Source organism: Onychomys torridus, chromosome 22 (genome assembly GCF_903995425.1).
Source record: "Onychomys torridus chromosome 22, mOncTor1.1, whole genome shotgun sequence".
Taxonomy (NCBI): domain Eukaryota; kingdom Metazoa; phylum Chordata; class Mammalia; order Rodentia; family Cricetidae; genus Onychomys; species Onychomys torridus.
In genome coordinates this window covers 4167981-4194529 of record NC_050464.1, presented here as the reverse complement: position 1 = coordinate 4194529, position 26549 = coordinate 4167981, and the positions used below count along the sequence as shown (strand labels likewise).

General features: G+C 44.1%; 1 protein-coding gene across 3 annotated transcripts in view; it reads right to left on the bottom strand.

Moving 5' to 3' along the window:
- Flt3 (fms related receptor tyrosine kinase 3) overlaps window positions 1–25318 on the bottom strand; it is an 82856-nt gene extending 57538 nt beyond the window's left edge. For 2 of the 3 annotated variants that reach the window (XM_036171802.1, XM_036171803.1), the window contains exons 1-2: window positions 24805–25318; window positions 1077–1198 (exon numbers count right to left, since the gene is read on the bottom strand). In XM_036171802.1, coding sequence (XP_036027695.1) covers window positions 1077–1198; window positions 24805–24847 — 165 coding nt within the window. In that variant the 5' untranslated portion in view covers window positions 24848–25318. Of the gene's footprint in view, window positions 1–1076; window positions 1199–24804 lie in introns of those variants that run through there. The other variant, XM_036171804.1, reaches the window with a different exon arrangement.
- Between the last annotated feature and the right edge of the window lie 1231 nt (window positions 25319–26549).

The window sequence follows — 26549 nt, the reverse complement described above, 5'->3', positions numbered from 1 at the left end:
GCTTATCTGATATATAGAAATGTCTAGAATTTTCAGTTCTCTATCATGCCTCCTTCATTTGAGTTCTTTCAGTAAACACCTATTTTAAGAAGCAGACAGACTATATCAAAGAGAGGTGGCTGCAGAGATGGCGGAGGGGTTAAGAGCACCGGCTGCTCTCCCAGAGGACCTGGTTCAGTTCTCAGCACCCACATGGCAGCTCACAGCCTTCTGTGATTCAAGATACAGGGAACTCAATACCCTCTTTTGGCCTTTGTGGGCACCATGCATGCACATGGGGCACAGACATATATGCAGGCAAAACACCCATACACATAAAACAAGTAATAATAACAAACTTTTAAAGAGAGGACCAAGCTGGAGAAGGCTCAGTGGTTAAGAGCACTTGCTGCTCTTGCAGAGGACCTAGGTTGGATTTCCAGCACCCATATGGTGGCTCACAACTGTCTGTAACTCCAGTTCCAGGGGATAGGATGCCCTCTTCTGGCCTTAGTGGGCACTGCATGCACATGGTGCTCATACATACATTCAGGCAAAACATATCAAATAAAAATAAATAAATCTTTAGAAAAGAAAAGGGAAATGTAGGCAGTGTAGGAAATGTAGCTCAGTGGGCAAAGGCATCTGCTGCAAAGCAAGAGAACCAGCTTGCTCCGGTTGTCCTCTGACCATCACACCAGCACACCTACATACACACACACACACACACACACACACACACACACACACACACACGGGAGGAAGATGGGAAGAGAGAGAAATGCTCACCACTTCTTCACACTAGGTATACATGCCCTTTCAAATCCACAGCCACAAGAGAACATAGATCTTTTCATGTGAACACACGCACACTAACCCTCAGTGCTGAGAATCCAATCCACAGCCTCTCACACCCCCAGAATACAGTTCTTGATGTCATTGGTGGCACGGGAGATGGCGGTATAAATGCTACTGCACCCAATGACAGTGTCCAGCACACTGAAGGGTCGCCCACTTAGTCATGACAGGTGTCAACAGCCTACAAAGTATACTCTCTAGAGCAAAACAGAGGGAGCTTTACGTTCATATCACGTTACCATCATATATGACGATGACTTTCCAGCTGATGAGCCATTGCTCTTATGACTGATTAAAACACACTTGATCACAGGCAGATCTTGGTCTGTAATGGTCTCAATCATCATCACTGACAAAACAGCTGTAAAACAAAACCAAAATAATGACATTAGTACATGCACGCACCTTAGGGAGATAAATGTTTGTCTTACCACAGCACAAAGAAATGGAGTACAATCAGGGAAAAGTGACCAACAGAAAAGAATATGGGAAGTGAAGTTTCACGAAAACCAGTCTACTCTACCTGAGGGATGCAGCCATTGAGAGCAGCATCCCATGGAGCCACCTGCAGTGACGGCAATGTCCCCATCTGTGCTGTGCAGCATGGTGGCCACTGACACATGTAGCTATTAAGCTTTTGCAATGAGACTGGTGGTGCTGTTAACTCTGGGGTCCTGCAGTGGAGGGCACTTTCTCTAGACAGTTCTCTGTTGCTCTCTGTATCGTCTCTGTCTCTCTCGTTGGAGATCACATCAAAGACCTCAGAGAATACATGCTAGGTCAATACTCCAGCAATAAGTACTCTCCAGCAAGGTACACCCCAACCCCAATCTCTCAAGTTTAGGAATTTTTAGAGCTTTATTGAGGTATTCATTTATTTACTTTTGATTGATTTTGAGCTGGCATACAAAGCAATATGTTTCATGATGGCATTTTTTGTGTGTGTTGAGTTTTACTTAACCTTTTTGATTCAGTAAATACAAATATCTCAGTGGGCATAATATTTGACAAAATATGCTCTGTGGAACGACCACTAAAATGAAGCTTATTCCCCACCCAGTAGCTCACACACTGCCCTAAGCAATGAGTAAACCCCAGAGCACACCTAGTGCATGCGTTTTCATCATTCAGAATAGCTTTTACTGGCATTTAAATGATGGGCTTGAGAGAGGCAAGAGGAAAATATATGTCCAGCCATCTCTGTCCTTGCAATCTCAGAGTCTCAGGGATGTTAACACTCTTTCTTGTCACACCCTCCAATGTTTTTACCCTCCACTCCTTTTTTAAATGTGATTTTGCCAGGTGTGGTGATGCGTATCTTTAATCTCAGCACGCGGAAGGCAGAGGTAAGTGGATCTCTGTGAGTCTGAGGCCAGCCTGGTCTATAACTGGCACACTCCAGGCCAACCAAGGCTATATACTGAGACCCTGTCTTAAAAAACCAACCAACCATCCAAATAACAGTAACAGCCATGACTTCATTGTCTAGTTTACTTAGATTGTACACACCACACATCAAAGCATGTGACTTTGGAAAAGGTATATATGTCCTGGCATACACACTCATGTTGACAGTGGGCGTCTCTGTCTTCTCACACTCCAGCTGCCACACAAGGATTCCAGTTGTGTGGCATTCTCAACAATATCGGCTAGAATGAGACCTTCAGTGTTCCTATTATTGTAAATGGTATCATATGTGTGTGTGTGTGCTGGCATGTGCATGTGTGTGTGCCACAAGTCAGGTAGCTCAGCTTTTGTGACAAGTGCTTTTCCCCGCTGGATCATCTTCTGCCTACAAGACTTCCGCTCTTCATAAGGTAGGTGTATCCTCTCACTGTGGCTCTTCTGCCCTTTTCATTACTGAGACAAAGCTTTGCATGGTCCCCTTGCTAGCCACAGACATGTATGAGCCGTACATGGGCACGTTATGGCTTTAATTACCCCGTTGGATTATAATGAATCTTTTCACCTACTTTGAAAATATGCTCTCATTTCTTTTACTGTGGTGGTATATCTCTTTAGATATTTTGACCATGTCAAGCTTTTTAGGATTTATTTTTTAATTTTAAAAGTGATGTGTATGTGTATGGATAATACATGATGCTCCTAAGAGCTGCATGCTCTATCGTCACATTGCAGCTTGTGTCTTCCATCTTTGTTTCCCTGGTGGCCTCACTGGGTTCCCCAGTTTGATCTTTTATCTCCACTGTTTCGCTTCTCTTGTTCGTTGACTTTAACTCTGGTCATGATTATTTTCTTTATTTTGCTCATCTGGAGCTTGCCATAGGTAGTTTGAAGGCAATTGGCCCCATAAACTCATAGGGAGGGGCACTATGGGGAGATGTGGCTTGTTGGAGTAGGGTGACTTTGTTGGAGGAAGTGTGTCACTGTGGGGGTGGGCTCTGAGGTCTTGTATGCTCAAGCCACGCCCAGTGGGACAGTTCACTTCCTGTAGAACTCCTTCTCTAGCACCATGTCTACCTACATGCTGCCATGTTCCAATATGATGGCAATGGACTGAACCCCTGAAACTTTAAACCAGCCCCAATGAAATGTTTTCCTTTATAAGAGTTGCCGTGGTCATGGTGTCTCTTCACAGCAATGGAAACCCTGACTAAGACAGAGCTTAATTTACTATTTTCCTTCTGTTTCTTCTTTTCTTGTTTGTTTTGTTGTTGTTGTTGTTGTTGTTGTTGTTGTTGTTTGAGACAGGGTTGTCTCTCTACACAGCCCTGCTGTCCTGGAACTCACTAGGTAGACCAGGCTGGCCTTGAACTCAAGATCCACCTCTGTCTCCTGAGTGCTGGAATTCTTTAATTCCATATGCTACTATGCCTGGATTTCTTTTTCACGGTTGAATGTGAGGCCTTGGTTTGGGATATTGATTCTTTTACAGTGGTTCATGCCTATAACCCCAGCACTGGAGAAGCTGAGCAGTAAGACAATTTCCATGAGAAAGTTTTAGACCAGTCTGGCTCACAACAAGCAATCATGATACTGTAGCAGAAGCTCTAATTAATAATCAATAAGTAAATGTCTAATAATAATAATCTAATTTCTGAATTGGGTCTGGTGGCATGATTCAGTAATAGAGGACTTTCCTCAAATGTGTGAGTTGCTTGGTTCAATACCCAACACCAAAAACCCCAAACAAACACAACTTGGGCTAGAATGATGGCTCAGCAGTAATCCCTGCTCAAGTACAGCTTTAGAGGTACCCCATTATTACCATATTCATCTAATTTTCTGCTGCAAGCCACAAGAATATATTATATAGTCAGCTATATATAATAAAGCTGTATATAGAAAGGTCAAGAAACCTTTCTAGAGGGAAGCATTATCAGAGAATATTTGGTGCTATTCAGCTTTTAATATATCAGCTGTCTTCTGCTATGAATTTCTTGTGAGCTCATATACTACTAGGCCTTAAAGCAAAAGCATAAGCTTCTCAGACCTACTGCTGATCTGAACTAGGTGACACCCCTACAGCCTAGGACACAGGAGGACTGTAGATGCACAGCTTTGTCTCTTGTGCAATTGAAGCTCAGACCTTCCTTCCCCAGCCTGGCCAAATGGCATTCCAGAGCATTTGACTGATAACAGGGTTTTTTGCATATCCAGGTGTGAGTGAAGGCTGGGGCAGAATTCCTGGTCCAGGCAGAGTCTCATGTCTGGAGAGAAAGGAACAAGGCAGATCTTCTGTAGAGAATAAGGATTGGGTCAGGTGAGGAGAGGAGAAAAAGAAGAAATGAGCATGGACGGAGCAGCTGAAGACGAGATCAAAAGCATAAGAGTTTCATCAGGGCTGTGAGAGGACAGGAAAAGAAGAGACAGAGAGGAGCTAGGCATGAGGGCAGAACAGAAGCTGTGTAGAGAGAGAACTGACTCGGAAGAATAAAGTGTTTGGACTAAGAGTTTTGTGTACCTAGATTCATTTAATATCGTCAAAGATTAGATTATCAGCTGGTCATAGATTCATCTCGAACCCTGGGAGTGGGCTATGGAGGGGCAGAATCTCTCATAGTCCACAAGAATTGTTATTGTCATTCATTTCAAAATACATTTGATTTTCTGGTTTCTTCTTGACCCATGGGCTCTCTGAAATCACGTTGATTTCTCAGTATTTGGTGACCTTCCAAATATTTTTTTCCTGCTAACAATTTGTAATTCAATACCATTTCAGTCAAAAGCTCTATTTTGTACTTCTGGAGTCTTTCAAAGTCTGTTGAACTGTGTTTTATAGCACATTCACTAGTGTTCTTGGGAGGGATGGGGAGGAGCACATGGCTGCTGCTGTCATAGCACCTTGGTCGGGAGAGTCAACCAAGGCTTCTCTCTCCCTTGTCAGCCTCTTTGTCCTCGGAGTGCTGATTACTGAGGGAGTACTGAACTCTGTGAGGATGCTGGTGGGTGTTTCCACTTTCCCTTGCAGCTCAACCTGAGTTGCCGACACATACTTCCTGCTTGGATACTGGACATGGAATGTTCTTTTGACAAAACAAGGCTCACAGCATTACAAGTGACTCTGCCCTAAGAGACATTATGATGCTGTGAAAGTCCCACTAGCTGCTTAGGGTTAGCACAAAACTTTCCCTTCATTTAATAAGTTAACTAATTAACTAATTTTGAGACAGGGTCTCACTGTGTAGCTCTAATAGGCCTGGAACTCACTCTGTAGACCAGGCTGGCCTTGAACTCACAGAAATCTGCCTGCCTCTGCCTCCCATGTGCTGGGATTACAGGCGTGCGCCACCACCACCTGGCCGACCTTCTTTTCTTAATGAAACCTAATGAACTTCACCTTTTAAAACAGTGATTTTCATTTTCATATTTTAATTAAAATGTTATTATAATGAACTTGCCAATAAAAACATCACACACCAAAATGAACCTTTTTTGTTATGATATTGGTGTTATTTAAATTCATGAGATTATTCATTTGATTAAGCTTGAATCCTTCGTCCTGTCCGTTTGATTCTATCTGTCCTGTTTTCTTTTAATTCCCTTGTCTTCTTTTTCTGCCTCCTTTGGGAATTAACTTTTTACTTCACTTGTGTGAGTATGTGTGTGTGTGTGTGTGTGTGTGTGTGTTCAGATGCACATGTAAATACCCCCACACATGTGCATACAGAGGCCAGAGATTGACATTGGGTGTGTTCCCACATCACTCTCCACTTTATTTTCTAAGACAGGGTCTTTCATTGAACCTAGTTCTCTCTGTTTCAGCTAGACCAGCCGGCAAGCCACTGGGATTTAGCTGTCTCTACATCCCGAGCACTAGAGTTATAGAGGCATGGCCTTTACATGGGTGCAAAGGATTCAAACTCTCAGAATGAAGGTATTTTCAGATCACTGCTTGTTGTATGACAAAACTTTTCATGGAGGGATACACACGTCTACTCAGCTCAATTAGGGAGCCACCGGTAAACCAAAGCAGGAATGCCATCCAAGCCCAGCTTGCCTAACCAATGACTTTTATTGGGGTTACTTACATGACCATGGGGGAGGGGTTACATGCAGGAACAGAAATGACTTGAGACAGCTTCATCACCAAAGCCCATGCCAACATGGAAGACAGATCACAAAAGTTGGGAACCTGGAGCACACTGTACACATAGCCTGCAAGCAACTCAACAGGTTGGAGAGTATCCTTTCCAAGTGACTCAGTTGGTCTCAACACCTTCCAAGCAGTTCCGCTAGTTTTTGTTTCTTGCAGGCAGCTGGTTGATCATGACTATCTCAAGAGTCTTCTTTGTAGATGGGCTTGTCTGAGTCTTCTTTGCAGCTTTTATTGCTTACTCTGATAGGGACCTAGTGAATCTGGTCAGTTTCAGGGACTTCCTGAAGCTCTTTTGAGTTATTGACCACTCTGGTTAAAGAGTTTCACTGCAGGATAGAATGTTTCAATTTCAGAGGAAACTGTTACACAACACTACTCTGACAAATAATTTGTATCCATATTATACAAATGACTCCTAAAACCCAAAAATAGGAAAATAAGCAATCTAATAGCAAAGTAAGTTAATGATTAAATGAGTGGAAATTGCTTCACTTTGTCAATCACTAGGGAAACAAATTAAACCACAACATGTTGCTAAATCCTTATTAGAATGGGGTAGGGGACAACACACTGGACTAGGACACAGACTGGGAAGGGGACCAGGGTCACAAACAGAAGACTGCCTGCAGCATGTGCTGACAAAGGTGTTGAGCAACTGCCATTCCCATGGCCTAATCACTTGTAAACACAACTTGGTTAAGACAATAGTTGAGCCCAGCAGTGGTAGCGCACACCTTTTATCCCAGCACTCGGAAGGCAGGGGCAGGCAGATTTTTGTGAGTTCAAGGCCAGCCTGGTCAACAGAGCGAGTTCCAGGACAGGCACCAGAACTACACAGAGAAGCCCTGTCTCAACTGCCCCCCACCAAAAAAGACACCAGTTGAGCATTTACACAGCATAAAATCCATCCACACAATGCCATGTATTTAGGAGAAATTAACATTCTACTCATGCGAACCATCTGTACTTGAATGCCTGTGAAACCATTCATAACTGACAAAAAAACATGCCAGGCGATGGTGGTGCACACTTTTAATCCCAGCACTTGGGAGGCAGGGCCAGGCAGATCTCTGTGAGTTTGAGGCCAGCCTGGTCCACAGAGCAAGTAGGACAGGCACCAAAGCTACACAGAGAAACCCTGTCTAGAAAAGCCTAAATAAATAAATAAATAAATAAATAAATAAATAAATAAATAAATAAATGAATTTTTAAAAAGGGCTTATGCATAATTTGATGTCACAAATTGAAAGGCTCCTTTCCAAGAATCTATTCCAAAAGCTCAGTGGAAATTCCCAGATTGTGGCTGCAAATCCATGTGTAGCACTGAGGAAGCTGTGAAATTTAAAAAGGTAGGGAGGCTTACTAAATTATTTGCTTTGAAAGCAAAAGAATTGTGTAAAGATGTGTTACATTTGTTTATGCTGTGGAATATTACTTTAACTGTGTAAAGGTGTGTTACATTTGTTTCTGCTGCACTTGTTTAATGATGTAGGGATGTGTTACATTTGTTTCTGCTGTACTGTTTAATGATGTAGGGATGTGTTACATTTGTTTCTGCTGCACTTGTTTAATGATGTAGGGATGTGTTACATTGTTTCTGCTGCACTGTTTAATGATGTAGGGATGTGTTACATTTGTTTCTGCTGCACTTGTTTAATGATGTAGGGATGTGTTACATTGTTTCTGCTGCACTGTATAATGATGTAGGGATGTGTTACATTTGTTTCCGCTGTACTTGTTTAAATATAAAAAGATGTGTTGCTTTGCCTGCCTAAAGCACCTGATTGGTCTAATAAAAAGCTGAACAACCAATAGCTAGACAAAGAAAGGCTAGGTGGGGCTGGTGGGCAGAGAGAATAAGAGGGAAAAAAATCTAAGAACAAGAAGAGAGAAGAAAGGAGAGAATGAGAATGAGGAGAAGAGGGAGATGCCCAGGGCCAGTCAGTCAAGCAGCCACCATGCAGCCAGATGGAATAAAACATACAGAAAAAAGGTTAAAAACAAAACAAAACAAAAACTCGAGGGAAAACATAGATGAAGAGAAACAGGTTAAGTTAAAAGAACTAGCAAGAAAAGAGCTCAGGTAAGGCTGAGCATCCAAAACCAATAAGAAGTCTCCATGTCATGATTTGGGGGATGGTTGGTGGCCCAAAAGAAAAAGCCTGCTACAGAGGATGGCACTGGAGAGGGTACTCTGAAGGGGATGACATCAATCTAAAACCAAAGTTTGGGCTAACACAAGGACCATCGGGGCAACGCTCCCTTGAGAAGCCCACACTTCCTCTTGTGTATTCACATGCCCCACACCCCTTCCTGCTTGCCTCATGTTTAAATCTATATTAAAATCTTTTCTTTCTTTCTTTTTTTCTTTTCTTTTCTTTTTTTTTTTTTTTTTTTTAGCTGAGGATCAAACCCAAGGCCTTACGCTTGCTAGGCAAGCGCTCTACCACTGAGCTAAATCCCCAACCCCTTAAAATCTTTCCTTAAAAAAACCGTAACTTGCTGGACCGTGGTGGCTCACACCTTTAATCCCAGCACTCAGGAGGCAAAGGTAGGATGATCTCTGTGAGTTCCAGGCCAGCCTGGTCTACAGAGCTAGTTCCAGAACAACTAGGCCTGTTACATAGAGAAATCTTGTCTTGGAGAATACAAAAACAAACAAACAAACAAACAAACAAAACCTCCCACAACTTTGCTTCACAAAAAAAAAAACAAAATTAGATAAACCCAAGTGTGGTAGTGCATTCATGTAAGCCCTCCTGAGCTTACCGTATTCAGGAGGCAAGGGCAGGAGGCTCACCTCAACTCTCAGGCAAGGCTGGTCTGCGGGAGTTCAAAGCCATTGACCTACACGATAAGGCTGTGTCTTAACACACACACACAAAACACAAAGTCAATAAACATCTGCTCACCAATGACAGAGGTATGGATTTAGATGGTTTAAAACAGACAGGAGAATGCCAAGACACATCATTTCCTTTTTTAAAAATAATACTAGGAGAAGTTTTAAGTTGTTGTTTGTATGTGTTTGCCTGAATGTACCACATGCATGCCTGATACCTTCAGAGGCTGAAGAAGGGCGTCAGATGCTCTAGAACTGGAGTCACAGATGGATGTGAACCGCTATTAGGGTGTGGAGAAGAGAACTTGGGTCCTGTCAGAGCAGCAGTACTCTTAACAGCTGAGCCCTCTCTCCAGCGCCAAAGCCTCATTTCCAAATGAAGTCTTGTGAGGCACACAGAACTGACTGAGAATTGGAGAGCTGAGTTCCAGCTCCCCTCTGGAAGTTTGGTTCTGATAACACTGAATTTGAACAAAGTATTTAACCTCTTTGAACCTCATTTTCATCATCTGGTAAATGAGGGCAACAAATTAGGCTCCTTTTTTTCTGGTCGTACTCTGTACTCCTTTGCTGGGGGATATTCTGTATGTTAAATGTGTTGCTCTGATTGGTTAATAAATAAAACACTGATCGGCCAGTAGCCAGGCAGGAAGTATAGGTGGGACAAGGAGAGAAGAGAATTCTGGGAACAGGAAGGCTGAGTCAGGAGTCTTGAGCCAGACACAGAGGAAGAAAGATGTAAAATTACCAGTAAGCCACAAGCCACGTGACAACTTATAGATGATTAATAGAAATGGGTTAATTTAAGATATAAGAACTAAATAGCAAGAAGCCTGCCACAGCCATACAGTTTATAAGTAATATAATTCTCTGTATGTTTACTCTGTGGGGTCTGAGCGGCTGTGGGACTGGCAGGTGAGAGAGATTTGTCCTGACTGGGCCAGGCAGGACTGGAGAAAACTTCAGCTACACTCTTTCCCTGTAAACTACCATGATTTTAACTGCCATTATTTACTTATGGGCCCCAAACTTTTACCTCTATGTGTCTCACACCTTTGAGTACACAGTTGTCTATCTGGGTGGCCCTCCAGGAATACCAAGGGAGATTGAAGTCACCTTTCCCTCCATGCCTCCTGCCGTCTCTGTTCTCTTCAGTTAGCATCAACATCCACACTGTCCCCAAAGCCAGACACCAAATCAGAGCACTTCTGCTGTGAACTCTTGGTCTCAAAGGATCCTGCCTCAGTACCCCACACTGTCGGGACTGCAGGGCGGCCACCCACCGAGCTCCAGGAGATAGCTTTGATTCCTCTCCCACACTCATTTCCTATCCAAGCAGTAGCCACACCCTAACATCTTGCCTTCTTGATTCTCCTCAAATCTTTCCTCCGTTCAGCCTCTGTGTTAGCATTGTCACAGTAAGTCTTGACTGTTTCCGGCCTAAGCCACTGCCAGCAGCCTCCTCACTGGTTTCTGTGCGATAGTTCAGCAATGTGCTCCATCCTCCACATAAACTCCACACATCCTCCACCTGAAACCCCCCACAACTCACAGCACTGGTTCTTCCCTTCTTTGGACTCACTCACAGGTCCTTTTGAAAATCAATGAAAGGAATGAACACTTTCTATTAAAAGTGAATAAATGAAATAACATATTTGGGTGATAGGGATGAGGGTGGGACGCAGTGGAAGAGGAAAAATCAGTATCATGAATCTCCTGAAATCAGTCAGAGGTTTGTGATCTCTGTGATAAAGTTCAAACTCCAGGCCAGCAAGATGGCTCTGTGGGGGCTTGCCACCAAGCATGAGAACCTGAGTTTCGATCCCTGGGACCTACACGGTGGAATGAGATAACCTACTCCCTCAAGTTATCCTCTGACCTGCACACACAAGCCTTGGTACTCCTGCATACAACCGAATGCATACACACAGACACACACACACAGACACACACTAAGTATAAAAAAAAATCAATTTCCTGAGTTATAACTTTATGAAGGATAACCACTGTAATCCTAGAGACCTTATATACGGTGTCCCAGCAACCGAGACCTGAACTGCGTTTTTGCTTGAGGTTTGTCACCTCTGAAGCTCGTTCCTTGCTCTCCTACTGAGAGTGTCCTCACCCTCTGCATCCCCATCATCCATCACACACCTTCCCAGCCACGGTTGGAATGGTCACCTCTTGGAAGCTTGGCCTCATTTTCTGTTTCAGTTAGAGGCTACACTTCTGTAGATGCTTCCAAAATTGCATCAGTTCCAGCTCTGTGCCTGTCACTGTCAGCACCACAGCATTAGCCTGGCAATCCTTTGAGGGCAATGCTGCAGCGGCACTTTGGAGGTCACTGAATGATATCTGGGAAGGTGCTGGGGACAGAACCTGATCCTCATGAATGCTGGGCTCTAACACTGAGGCACACCACTACCCTGTGCAGCATTTAACATGGGTCCTATAAGTAGACCTTGCTCAAAAGCACTTAGAAGAAGTGGAGGAGGGGAGAGAGAGAGGGGGAGGTAGGGAAACCTTATACACATGAGGACTGACTCCAAACCCTAACGACATCTTCAGACTCGTGTCTCCCTTTCTGTAACGCGCCCACCGGAAGCAGACCCTATGGGATTCACCCGATGAAGGGGGTGTCTCCTGCTCAGAAAGAGGAACTTCAATTGCACAGCCCTCCACACCAGCATGTTTCCTATCTGCATTGTGAGTCCTGAAATGTCTATCTGCATTTCCTCCAAGAATAGAATAGCATTAGGAAACCTGACTCTGATCACAGAGGATTCTGAAGGCTGAATTTGGTGGGTATCTTATAATTAAAACACAGTATTGGAAAGAAAGAATGGCAATATCCTGCTCCAGTGTAGACCATAAATAATTCTGTGGAGGATTCTTGGCTCCCAGTCAACACAATAATGAGATTGAGAAAAAACATTTTTTTTTACTGTTTAACAACCCCCAAAATACCAATAGTTCCTCTTTTAGGATCTTATGCAAGTCCTCTAGCCACAAAAGAACATTGTGGGTGTACTTTACATTATTTTTATATTTCTTTCACATGTGTTGGTATCTGAAGAACAGAATGATATGAGTCAAGTTAACGACCATCATGACTTCTACATCAGCTTTCATATTTCAGGGTCGCTGAGGAGACAGCCACTGGAAAAACAAACCAGATCAAGCAAGCGCAGGGCTCACACCCTGTCTCTCAAAGGAAGAAAAGCTGTTGACCTTGTAACTACAACTAAAGCCTCCTTAGAAGCCACAGTGAGGGAAAGTCTGAAGAGCCACAGAGTCAGACCGGTACAGTGACCCCAGCACTTGGAAGGCTGAGGTCGGAGGGACTCAAGACCCAGGACAACCTTGTCTGTGAGATTCTTTGGCTCAGGAAAAAAAAAACAAAAACAAAAAACAACCAACTACCAACAACAAAAATAACTCAGACTCCAAACACTCTCCTCCAGTAAACCTCTTTCCTGGAGGGTCATCCATCAGTTTATGTGAGTGAATGAGGGAGTGGCAGGGCAGAGCAGCAGGATCAAGCTATGGAGGATATGAAGCCAAATTTGTACTTCTATACATAGGGGCCCCAAAACAGCTGGACCACACAGCTGCCATGACAGGCTTACTTTCAGGCAACACCCAGATCCAGGAAAAGCTATAAGCTGACACTACCAGGGATCCACCTAGGGATGGGACAGCATCTAAGGGAAAAAACCTGACATCCCAAACATTCCAACCATCAGGTAAGATCAGATAAGATCACCAGATGTCCCAGAGCCTAGCACATACCTATTCCCCTTTTGCAGATACCCCTAGACAAATGTCACCCAATTAGGGTCCTGAACCCTGGAAATCCCCTCACTGTGGTGGTATTGTGTTCCCCAAAATATTGTGCATGCTAATAAACTTATCTGGGGTCAGAGAACAGGACAGCCACAATATTAAACATAGTGGGTAGGCAGTGGTAGCACACGCCTTTAATCCTAGCATTCCAGAGACAGAAACCCCTCTGGATCTCTGAGTTCAAGGCCACATTGGAAACAGCCAGGCATGGTGGCACATGTCTTTATTCCCAGCACTCAAAGACAGAGGCAGGTAGATGGATATCTGTGCATTTGAGGCCAGCCTGGTCTACATAGTGAGTTCCAGGCCATCCAGGACCCTGTCTCAAAACAATACATGCTAGGTGATACTTAGGAGGTATTCTGAGTCAGCAATCTGTAGATGGCAATCTTCCTTTCTTCCCTCCTTCCTTTATTCCCTCCTCCCTCCCTTCCTCCCTTCCTTCCTTCCTTCTTTCCTTTTCCTTCCCTTTTGATGGCAATCTCCAACACTAAATGCTTATTTCACAGTCAGGGGCTCCTGCCACACTGATTTCTGAATATCATTAGTGAATGAAGACCCAAGAGGCACAGTCTAAACTGAAAAGATGGTGTGGGGGAATCAGGGAAGTTCTCAATGGAGCACAAATACTCCCTGGTGATAAAACGTAGTCAACACATTTGTCCAAAGAACCATTTAGAAAACTGCTCCTTGCTCGGTGCCCTGGCCTGAGTCACCAAGCTTGAGACCAGCCTGGCTAACAGAACAGAATGACCATCTGGAAAATTCAAACCAGCCCCCAAACCTGGCTTCCAAATGTGTCCTTATAGTCCCAGCACTCAGAAGGCTGGATGACCCAGAGTTCAAAGGCATCCTTGGTTACATATTAAGTTGGAACTCAGCCTGGGCAACATAAGACTGACTCTCTCTCTCTCTCTCTCTCTCTCTCTCTCTCTCTCTCTCTCTCACACACACACACACACACACACACACACACACACACACACGCTTCCAAACTCAAACTGTTTCTTCCCCAAATGCAAAGATCATATTTGGTTAGGCAGTGGTGGCACACACCTTTAATCCCAGCACTTGGGAGGCAGAGGCAGGGGATCTCTATGAGTTTCAAGGCCAGCCTGGTCTACAGAGCAAGTTCCAGGGTAGCCAGGGCTATACAAAGAAATCCTTGAAAACAAACAAACAAAGATCATATTTGACTTTGTGACTGATTTTTGATTTTGCCTCAAATGCAAGAGCATTGCTGTTTCCATGGGCATATAATACAATCTATCTATATTTAAGTGGTTTTGCGAGGGAATGGCCTGGGAATTCCTATTCTTATCTACTTGAAACTTCATTGAAGCATGCTGTTTTTATTTCACTTTTTAAATTTTTACCTTGTGTGGTTCACATGCATGAGTGCAGGTGTGTGCAGGCCAGTGAGTATCTCTGGAGGTCAGAGGAAAACCTCAGCTATCTTCATCTTCCACCTTGTTTGAAGTAAGGTTTCTTAGTTCTTATTTGCTGTTGCATAAGGCAGGCTAGCTGATCTATGACTTATCAGGGACTCTCCAGTCTCCCCTCCCACCTCCCGTAGGAGTGCTGGGACTATACACCAAGCTCAGCTTTTAAATGGGTTCTGAGGTTCCAAACCCATGCTTTTTTGTTTTGTTTTGTTTTTGTTTTGTTTTATTTTGTTTTTCCAGACAGGGTTTCTCTGTAGCTTTGGAGGCTGTCCTGGAACTCTCTTTGTAGACCAGGCTGGCCTCAAACTCACAGAGATCCACCTGCCTCTGCCTCCCAAGTGCTGGGATTATAGGCATGCACCACCACTGCCTGGTGCTATTTTTAATCTGTAGGCATTTAGTGATCAAAAATATCTGTCGGTATTACTTTACCTCTTTCCTCATTGTCCCCTAAGCCCCACCCCCCAAAACCTATGAAAACAATTGCTAGAAGGTTGAACTAACTAAAAGGAAACTTCAGAGGGCTGGAGAGATGGCTCAGCAGTTAAGAGCACTGGCTGCTTTTCCAGTGTACTGGGGTTTAATTTCCAGCACCCACGTGATAGTTCAGAACCATTTGTAACTCTAATCCTTAGAGGATTTGACTCCCTCTTCTGGCCTCTGTGTGCACTGCACACACATGGTGCATATACATACAGGCAGGCAAAACACCCATGAACACAAAAATAATATATATATATTTTTTTTTTTTGGTTTTTCGAGACAGGGTTTCTCTGTGTAGCTTTGCGCCTTTCCTGGAACTCACTTGGTAGCCCAGGCTGGCCTTGAACTCACAGAGATCCACCTGGGCTCTGCCTCCCGAGTGCTGGGATTAAAGGCGTGCGCCATCCCCGCCCGGCTAAAATAAATAAAATTTTAAAAGTAAACAAAAGGAAGCTTCATGTGAAAATGTTTTTCCTGAGCTAAAATGATGGCTTAGTGGATAAAAGCGCTTGTGGCCGTACCTGATGGCCCAAGTCCTATCCCTAGGACCCACAGAGTGAAAAGAGAGAATTGAATCCTACAAATTGTTGTCTGGGGGTTGGGGATTTAGCTCAACGGTAGAGCAGAGCACTTGCCTAGCAAGTGCAAAGCCCTGGGTTCGATCCTCAGCTCCAGAAAAACAAACAAACAAAATAAAAACAAGTTGTCCTCTGACCTCCACCTGCTCACTGTGACACACACACATACAGAATAAATGAACTTTTTATTTTATTTTTTTAAAAAGAGATGTTTGAGAGCTTTTTCCTAGGAAGGGCAAAGACTACAGATTTGTTAAATAGAATAAAACTGGCTATTTATGCATAAATTTTGACACCACCATCTCTTCCCTTTTGTACACATTATCCAAAAAGTTCTGTGCTTGATACAGAAATAAGCATTTGATAACATGTGTTACATTAAAAAATATTTCCCCTCATTTATCTTTTATTAATTTTTCCTATCTAAAGTTTTCCTGGGAAAATGAGTAAACTTCCATCTTTTTTTTTTTTTAAAGATTTATTGTATGTGTGTGTGTGCGCGTGCGTGCGTGCCTCTGTGTGTGTGTGTGTGTGTGTGTGTGTGTGTGTGTGTGTTTATTGGTATGTGTATGTTAAGTGCCGGTGTCCACATAGGCTCCGAGGCACAAGGTCCCTGAAGCTGGATTACAGGTGGTTAAGCGCTACCTGACATGGATGCTGGGAACTGAACTCTGGTCCTCTGCAAGAGCAGTGTACATTCTTAATCACTGAACCATCTCTCTAACCAATCTTTACTATCTCCTTAACCTTATTATTTTCAATTAGACAACAGGCAGTTTCAAAAGCAATGGAGACATCTTAACTAATAACTAAGAGTTACTGCAAGTGCTGGGGTTTTTTTTGTTTTGTTTTTTAAAGATTTGTTTATTTGTTATGTATACAGTGTTCTGTCTGCATATATTCCTGCACGCCAGAAGAGGGCGCCAGATCTCATTACAGATGGTTGTGAGCCACCATGTGGGTGCTGGAATTGAGCTCAGGACCTGTGGAAGAACTGCCAGTGCTCTTAACCTCTGAGCCATCTCTCCAGGCTGCAAGTGCCATTTTATTTATAAAAGATATATCATTCTTTAACAGCAGGCATGCATTCTCCAAATTCACTACAGGCAAATATGAAGTCCCTATGAAGAAATTAATAGCTAACCTAAACTCAAATGAGGCAAGAATTGAAACTAAAGCATTAGAGTCAAGGGCCATCAGGGGTCTGGTATTCCCTCCAGTCCTAATCAATTTTTGCCAAGCCTCTTTGCCTCCAACCTCTTCCTGACTCCTTGAGTTCTTGAGAAGGAAAATAAAGTAAATATGGTGGTTTGGATTAGAATGTCCCCACAGGGTCATATATTTGAATGCTTGGTCCCCAGCTGGTTGAATTATTTGGGAAGGACTAGAAGGTGTGGCTTTGGAGGAGGTGTGCCACTGGGGGTGGGCTTAGGTTTCAAAAGTCCACACCTTTCCCAGTTAGCTCTTTCTGCTTGTGGATCAAGATGTGAGCACTCAGCTACTGCTCCAGTGACATGCCTGCTTACTGCCATGCTCCCCACCACAATGTTCATGGACTCTAACCCTCTGAAACTATAAGCTCCATTAAAATATTTTTCCTATAAGTTGCTTTGGTCATAGTGTCTTTACAGTAAAAGAAAAGTAAGTAAGGCAGAAGTTTGCACCAGGAGTGGGGTGTGGGGTATTTTGGGGCTTTGAACACTGTTAAAAGAGCTTAGTGCACCATTCTACTAGGCATTTAGAAGATAGTAGTGTCAACTAGGGAGCAATATCTAGTGTCGACTAGACAGCAAAGTGGACTAGGGGGCCCAGCTCAGGAGGTTTTAGAGGGAAAAATATTAGCAATGGGGCTTGAGATCGTTCTTGTGATATTTTGGCAAAGAATGTGGCTGCTTTTTGCCCTCGTCCTAAGAATCTGCCTGGGGACTACTTTCTTTGGCAGAGGATATTTCAGGACAGCCTAACATTGACTGTGTCATGTGTTTATTAGTGATCATTGTTATGCAGATCTATAACAAAAATAAGCAAGCAGGACAAGAAGAAATACAAAATGTGTAGTTTAAGGAGAAAAAGGACACCAGGAATTTTAATGTTGAAACCAAGTCTTGTGCTCAAAAAGATGAGAAGTTTAAAGAAAGACTTAATGTGAAGTTGAATAAAGGGGAGTAGTACCCTCAGGGCAAGATCCCACTTAGTTAAGCTTCCAACTTGCAAAGAGGAAATGCCTAAGGACTCTTCTGTTCCTAAATGCAGGAAAGCATGTTCAACAAAGGATGGAAACAAAACTCATGCAAATGTAATTCCCAACCAAGCAGGCAGCAGAACTTGCCAGCACCAGCCATGAAGAATACAGGAGTAAAGGGATTGGGGAATCTTCCTCTGCTGCTAAGAAGATACTCGGAGACCAGGCATGTATCAGGAAGTCCCTGCATGGGGACCAGCAGAGGCCCATGCAAAGAGCTGTGAAAGTGAAGCCTGGGTTGTGTTAGCGACCCTAGGATGTTGGGGATGCCAAAGCTGTAGGATACCTACCAAGGAGAGCTGCACACCAGGAGTCAAACCAGCCCAAGGAAAAGCGGGGTGTTGTGGTCACCAAGGCTGGAAGGACAGAGCCATCCAAGCACTCTGACATCAAACATAGAGAAATAATTTGGAGTTGGCCTTGCTGGATTTCAGTCTTGCTTTGATCCAGTATTTCCTCACTATGTTCCATTCTTCACTTTTGGAATGGTCATATATATTCTGAACCATTGTATGTTGAAAGTATGCAGTTTGCTTTTTGCTTTTGATTTTCACAGGGGGTTACCATTAAGAGACTGCCTTGAGTCTCAGAAGAGACTTTGAACTTTTAAACCGTGTCAAGATTATGGTAGACTATGCGGACTTGGAAGCTGGATTACATGCATCTTGCATTATGATAGTGCTATAAGTCTATGGGGGCCAGGGAGTGGAATGTGTTGGTTTGAATTATCATTCAAATGGCCCCATAGGCTCATCTATTTGAATGCTTATGCCATGGAGGGTGGGTCTGTTGGGGAAGGGTTAGGAGATATGGCCTTGTTGGAGGAGTTGTATCACTAGGGGTGGACTTTGAGGTTTCAAAAGCCCTAGTAGGCAGGGGTGGTGTATGCCTTTAATCCCAGCAATCCCCAGGCACAGAGAGGAAGATCTCTGTGAGTTGGAGGCAAGTCTAGTCTGAGTTCCAGGACAGCCAGGGCTACACAGAGAATCCCTGTCTCAAAAAAAAAAAAAAAAAAAAAAAAAAAGGCAAAACAAAACAAAAAAAAAAAGCCCAAGCCGTTCCTAGTTAGCTTTCTCTACCTCATGTCTGTGGATCTAGATGCAGCTCTCAGCTACTGCTCCAGCACTGTGCCTACCTGGCTTCCCGCTTGCCTCCCAGCCTGCCTGCCACCATGCACCCCGCCTCCTGTGCCATAATGATCATGGTCTCACCCTCTGAAACTGTAAGCAAGCCCCAATAAACTCTTTCTTTTGTAAGTTGCCTTGGTCATGGTGTCTCTTCACAGCCATGATAAAGTAACTAAGGCAAGCAAGACAGACAGACAAAAAACAGTGGCAAGGATGTGTAACTCAAGGCTCCAAATATGAACTCTCAGAATGAAAGACACAGTATCTCAGTTATTGTAATATTGAAATCCTCTCATCGCGGTGTCGGTGCCCAATGTAGATAAAGCCACAGAGAGCTCCTTCCTTTTGTGGGATATTTGTACATTGTGTAAAGGTGCTATGGTTGGTGGAATAAAAAACTGAATGGCCAATAGCCAGGCATGAGGTATAGGCAGGATTTCTGGGGAGAGACAGGAAGGGCAGGAAGAATCTAGGCATGCGGAAGCCAGGAGACATGGAGTGAAAACAGGAAGTACAGATGGAAGAGAGGTAATACCACATGATAGAATGTAGATTCATATAAATGGGTTCATAGAAGTTGATAGCTAGTCAGGAACAAGCCTAAGCTAAGGCCGAGCTCTCATAATTAAAAAGAAGTCTCCGTGTCATTACTTAGGAGCTGGCTAGTGGGACAGAGAAAGATTCAACACCTATAGTATCCAAAGTGGAGGCTCAAATATCCATATAGGGGCTGAGAAAGCAGTCTCTCATGTACCCTGGGTATACAGGGGCATGGCTTTTTTAAGAGACCCTGCTGTACAGCTGAGCACCTGAGCAGCCAGCATTAGGTAGAGCGGGGATAGGGGTGGGGGTGGAGCCAGTTGCCAGGAGCCATTTGCAAAGCAGAGCTGCATGGCAGTAGCCTAGCAATTTAAGCTTTGGCTCACACAGTCAGAGGAGGCTGCAGATACACACACACACACACACACACACACACACACACACACACACACACACACACAAAGCCATGTCCAGGCAGACAAAACCTCTGACTAAAGAGGTCACAGTGTGTTTTAAAATGTGCTTAGATGCTCAAGAAAGAAAAGAAAATGGGTAAGAAAAAAATAGTTTAAAAATAATGAAATCTTTAAAGAGACAGTAAAGTAATATAAAAAAAATAATAATAAGCCACACAAAGACGGGAAATACACAGGGTGTCTGGATCCTGTCTGGATCCTTGTGCACACACTTTCCATACTTGTGTTAATGCAGATATATGTTACTATTAAAAGTTTATGTGTTTTCAGGAAAAAAAGGACAGACACCAATGAAGACAAGTCACCGAGGTGACTCAGCCTCTAAGAATGCCTCAGTTACAGTTTCCTCAATTTTTAAATGCTAATGTACGAAAAACAACAGCTGCAACAACAATTGCAGAGACATTGAATTATGGAAACTGCTAAATTAAACCAACTTATATATTTTAAAAATGTCTTAACTCAAAATGGAAGTCAGAAAATATGTTGCATCAAGGGAGAGGTTATGCCTTTGTTTCCACAAAAGTTTTGGTTCTCATCAAAATTAATAAAGATCAGATTTAGGGTTGGGGATTTAGCTCAGTGGTAGAGTGCTTGCCTAGCAAGGCCCTGGGTTCGAACCTCAGCTCCACATACCAAAAAAAAAAAAAAAAGATCAGATTTGATTGGCAGAGACCTCCTGAAAATCTCGGCTACAGACATGAACAAAGAAACCAAGAAAAACTACAGGACAGATAACGTCTACTATGGGAACAGCTCTGAAACTGGATGAAACATGATAAATACTGTTAGCTAAAGAGTTCTTATGAGCTGAGCGGTGGTGGTGCATGCCTGTAATCCCAGCACTTGGGAGGCAGAGGCAGGTGGATCTCTGTGAGTTCGAGGCCAGCCTGGTCTACAGAGATAGTCCAGGACAGGCTCCAAAGCTACAGAGAAACTCTGTCTCAAAAAAAAAAAAAAAAAAAGAGTCCTTATGACTTATTATTACATGACATCCTTTCATAAGGCATGGATAGAGGTTTGGCTATACGGTCCAAACAAACTTAGAGAGTTGACAGATGCCTTTTACCTGCTCAAATAGAAAACAAACAAACAAAAACATCTTTAATTGACTTGTGTACACACTTTCCATACTTGTGTTAATGCAGATATATGTTACTATTAAAAGTTTATATGTTTTCAGGAAAAAAAGGCCAGACACCAATGAAGACAAGTCACCGAGGTGACTCAGCCTCTCAGAATGCCTCAGTTACAGTTTCCTCAAAATTCTGGATCCATGGGGTTGGGGATTTAGCTCAGTGGTAGAACACTTGCCTAGCAAGTGCAAGGCCCTGCCCTCGGCCCTCAGTTCCGGGAGAATAAAAAATTCTGGATCCAGAACAACTTCAAAGTTGCTAACTGGGCTGGTCCAGCCTTACAGACTACTCCAGCAAAGATTTCAGATAATCTCTACACTTTCCCATCACACGAGACTAAACAAAAAATAATACAATTAGCTCTCCAAGGACTTGTCCATTATCCCAATTTTCTCAGGGTCCCCTAAAGATGCTGTTGCCCCAGATGTCAGGAAGCAGTCTAGAGAACATATTGCCCACACTCCCATGAGGAGGGGTGGATAGTTTTTGGTCGTTTGGTGGGTTATGAATGTTTGTCATTGTTTAGGAGGGTTGGTTACAAGTTGGTCATGGTCAGGGAAAAAGCTGAACAAAGGAGATTAGATTCAGGGATCTCTTTCTGAAGGGCAAAAGGGGGATATAGTATAGAAATGATGGAATAAAAGGGTGGATTGAGTCTACTTTTGAACAACTAGTCTTAAATATTTTACACTAGTATGGATTTTTGTATATTGGTACACATTTAAGGTTATTTTTATTATATTGTATATATGTTTCTACTCTTGTTTAAGGTATTGTATCTAATGCAGCTCATTTAAAACTGTAATGTAAAGTTGTAGTCCTTGAAAGCTATTATTATAAACCATTTATGTTGTAGGATATTTGTATACTGTGTGAAAGTGTATTGTTGTGATTGGTGTAATAAGCTGAATGGCCAATAGCTAGGCAGGAAGTATAGGCAGGATTTCCGGAGAGATAAAGGAAGAGGAGGAGAAATCTAGGTGCACAGGGAGAAGCCAGGAGACATGGAGAGAAAACAGGAGGTGCAAACTGGAAGAGAGGTAAAGCCAGGTATAGAACACAGATGAATATAAATGCATTAATTTAAGTTATAAGAGCTAGTTAGAAACAAGCCTAAGCTATAGGACAAGCTTTCATAATTAATAAGAGGTCTCTGTGTTGTTATTTGTGAACCGGCAGCCTAAAGAAAAATCTTCCCTCTCTTCCAGATTCTCTTAGAAAATATCATCATTATTCTTGAAAAAATGGTACTTACAAAGGAAACCAAGCTCTTGTCTTGTAATATAAGACATTTAACTTGAGTATTTTAAAGTCTTTACTTTTTTTGTTTGGTTTTTTCTTTTGTTTTGTTTTTTGTTTTTCGAGACAGTGTTTCTCTGTGTAGCTCTGGCTGTCCTGAAAGTCAGTTTGTATGTAGACCAGGCTGGCCTTAAACTTACAGAGGTCTGCCTGCCACTTCCTCCCAAGTTCTGGCATTAAAGGTGTGCACCACCATGCTTGGCCTAACATCCCTACTTTTAAGCTCCTTACTTCACCCAAGAAGAAAATACTTATGGGTGTGCATCCATACAGCTAGTAGGGAAGTGAATTGGTACACTGCTCGGGAAAACTCCTTTGCAGTACCTACCCAAACTGCATACATGCCCTCCCTCTGGGAAAATCCCACAAGAAACAGGAGTTCAGGTAACAGCAATAAATGGACAATGATCACAGCAGTGTTATTTGTAATTATAACAAAAACAGAAGCAAGTTCTTAAAAAGGGTTCTGAGAATTGAACCCAGAGGCTTCATGCATACTAAGCAAGTACATGACTAGGGAGATCCATCCTTAGACCAGGAAGAGCTTGAATGACCAACAAGGGGATGAATAAACACATGGTAAAGTTTATCATATCAAAGAATGGCAGTCAACGCTATTTTCAAGGGTTGTACTACAGGGAACAAAGTCTTCTCTCATAAGCAATATGTTGAGTCAAAGAGGCTGGAGAGAGGGCTCAGCAGTTAGGAGTACTGCTGTTGTTGCAGAGGACCTGGGTTTGGTTTCTGCAAATCTACTTCAAGGGGGAGTTGACCACCTTTTCTGACCATTACAGACACCACGTGGTGCACATACACATGCAGGCAAATGCTCGTACGCACATCAAAATAGATATACAGAAAGAACTAGAGCATGAAGCAGAGGTCGGAGAGTGGTTCGGTGCTGTGGCACACGCCTCACACACAACGTGAAGCCCTGAGTTGGATCCCCAGCGCTGAGGAGAGAAGGGAGGATGTAACCATGACTTACTTTTTGTGAATTTCAAAAACAGGCAAAAGTAATAGAGGGTTTGAGAAATCAGAGTGGGGGTAACTTTGGAGCTGAGTCACATTGTGTTTTCACACACACACACACACACACACACACACACACACACGGTTATGAGGACAACGGATGAATGGACTCATAAAATTGTGTATATTTGTTGTCTGTGTGTTGCCCTCTGAATCTGGAGAGGGATATAGACATTTCCTAAGAAGGAGTCCAATGCAGTTTGAGCGTGGTTGCAGGTACTGCTCTGGTACCCAGTTACTTCCCTTAGATCTCTTTAGTCCTTTAGAAAATATTTTCTGCTATGGAAAGGGCACTAATATAATAAATAATAATAAGAAACACAACCAAAGCCTTTTTGCATTAATAGAACCTGAAAAGCAAAGCATATATTATGTATTTGAAATGTACCTTTTTAAAACTGGTTTAAGGAAGGTAAAACGTCTGTTTTCCCACCCTTTTTCTTTATATCCTACACTTTTTACTTTATGATTCTTATTTTTTTAAAGCGACTGGAAATCATTTCTGCTTATTGTGTTGCGAATATTTTCTCTATTTGTCGCCGGCAGTTCAAGCCCCAATCCTAGTCGGAGCTGAAGGGGAAGTAGGTTACCAGGCGGATGAGGGCGCCAAGGCCAGACCGTGAGTGCCTCACAAGGCTGCCAAACTAGAGCAGGGCCCATCTTCCCCAGATTCCCAGAACTCTGTCTCCAACTTAAATCCAACCCCCTCACCTTCCCAAATAGAAAGCTGACGCGAACCGATCTGAACTGGGTCAGAAGGGACCCAGTTTTCAATCACAGCTATCATCCAAGCAGGTAATTTTGGGAGGGCAGTTCTTGAAAATCTCACTAGGGTTTAATCCTAGGATAAGAATAGAATGGACAGCTAGTATTTTAATTTGTAAAGCCGTTTTTGGATAGTATTTCCAAAGTAACTAGCCATTGATCTAACCGAAAATTGGCACAGGTGGGGGTCGCCAGCGGGGATGACGGCTCTAGCAGAATACGCCGTTTTCCCATTAGAGTTTACTAGGTCAACCACGCCTCAAAGAGGTGAGAACGCCACCCCTCAGGAATCCACGGTAGCCAGGAGACCAGACTAGGGGTCCAGAGGACCAGTCTGGGTCAGGGGTCCGGGGCCACCTGTGCTGCTGCAGACTCTCCAGGACTTGCCGCCCGCATCCAAGCCCAAGCCTATGTGCGGCGGCCTGGGGACTGCAGAGGAGCTCTGCGGAGGAGGGCGAGGGCGGGGGTGGGCGAGCCGCAGCCAAGTTCACCGCCTGCACGGAGGGCGCGAAAGAGGGGAGGGACGCGGCGGCGAGGGGAACGCGGGGATGGGGGTGCGCGCTGGGCCAGGGCGGGGAGGGGGCAAGGGGCCTTACCGAGCAGCGGCAGTCGGCCGCCGCGCCTTGCCAACGCCCACATGGCCTCCGGAGCGCGCGGTACCCAAGCCGCCGGCCCAGCCTGCGATGCGGCCCCAGCGGCGCACCCCCGGCTGCAGGTGGCTCGCCGAAGGATGCGCGTCACCGACCGCAGATTCCCTCGGACTGGTGCAGAGCAGAGGGGGAGGAACCTCTCCCCAGAGGCCGGGGCAGCGCGCGAGCCCCGGGGCTGCCAGGAGGGCCGAACAGGCGCAGCACTGCGGCCGAGCCCACGTGCCCGCAGTGGTCCGCAGCCTGCGCTCCTGGCGCCCGGGGCGCCCCGATTGCAGCAGGGGAGACTGGGTGTGGTCCCCCTAGGGAAGTTGCTCGGACAAGGTGGCTCGGGCCGTGTTGCGGTCCCTGGGAGTCCCCAGATCTCTCTGCTTTAGATTCCAGAGCGTGAGAAGAGCAGTGACCCACAGACCTCCCTCTTCGCGTGGGGGCATGATGCCTCATGAAGGGTGCCAAATCGGTGCCACACACTGGCGACTCCGCAGGTTTTATTCCTAGCCTGGTAGATCCTCATTGTGGACTGATTTTCTTTGTCTCCCCCTCTTACGTCTTAGGGTAACCAAGATTCCCGTCTCCCTCCGATCCAGAAAAGCAGACTCGGTTTCAATGTCTACTGAATAAATTGGGGAGGTTAAACAGACGCTCAAACAAATTAGACAGTGCGTCTCAAAGGATGTTTGGAATTGTCCACTCCTACTTCTGGCTTTTAGTCTCATAGTGTTTCCAGGTGACAGTTATATCCCGTGCATCAGGAGAGCAGCCTAGCTTCTCCTTTAAGGGACCTCTCCTGAGCCATTTGTCCTCTGCGTCCTAGATGGCTCCCCACAATGACAGATGTGGATCAAATGGTCGGTAATGTCCCTCCATCATAGCAGTCCTATGCGCTTCATTCTTGTAATAGTTTTCTCTTCGGGCATGACCACTGTGAGCGTACGACCTCGGTCATCACTGTTTTCCTCTGCTGCAGTCCACAGCGTTATCATTTTTCCCTCCAGGGGAAACTTTAAAGTGACTTCCATAATGCAGCCACTGTGGAAAATGACATGGGCTTGGTGCTTTAGGTATTTTAAGGTCATATGACTGACTCATGGACTCCATTTCTGGAAGTGCAGCAGGGGCCTGAAGAAATATTCCTACATTCCTGTCCAGAGCAGTGTTACTCACAGTAGTGAGACTGTCCACTGAGGGCGGCCGGATGGAGAAAGTGTACATACATAAAAGAGGGCATTTCATCTTTAATAAAAAGGACAATACTGACGTATGATACAACATGGAAATCTTGAGGACATTGTGCTAAGTAAAATTTGCAGAGACAGAAGGAAGCTGGGGACAAGGAGGTGGCAGAGCAGTAGGCAGGCATCTGATGAATACATGGTTTGCGATTATAGTATGAAAGGCATTACAAACTGCGTGAGCAGAGCAGTTTGCCTGGCATGCACAAGGCCTAACACAGAGTCAGGCAGAAGAAGAGAGAACAGTCAATTTAATGTGTATGTAAAGCAACAGGCAGGTTGGTCATGAGAAGGAACCTGGGCTACATGGTCAGTTCAGGGCTAGCCTGGGTTATACAGCAAGACTTTGTCATTAAAAAAAAAAAAAAAAAAAAAAAGGCTGGCTGGTGGTGCATACCTTTAATCCCAGCACTTGGGAAGCAAACACAGGCAGATCTCTGTGTTTCGAGGCCAGTCTGGTCT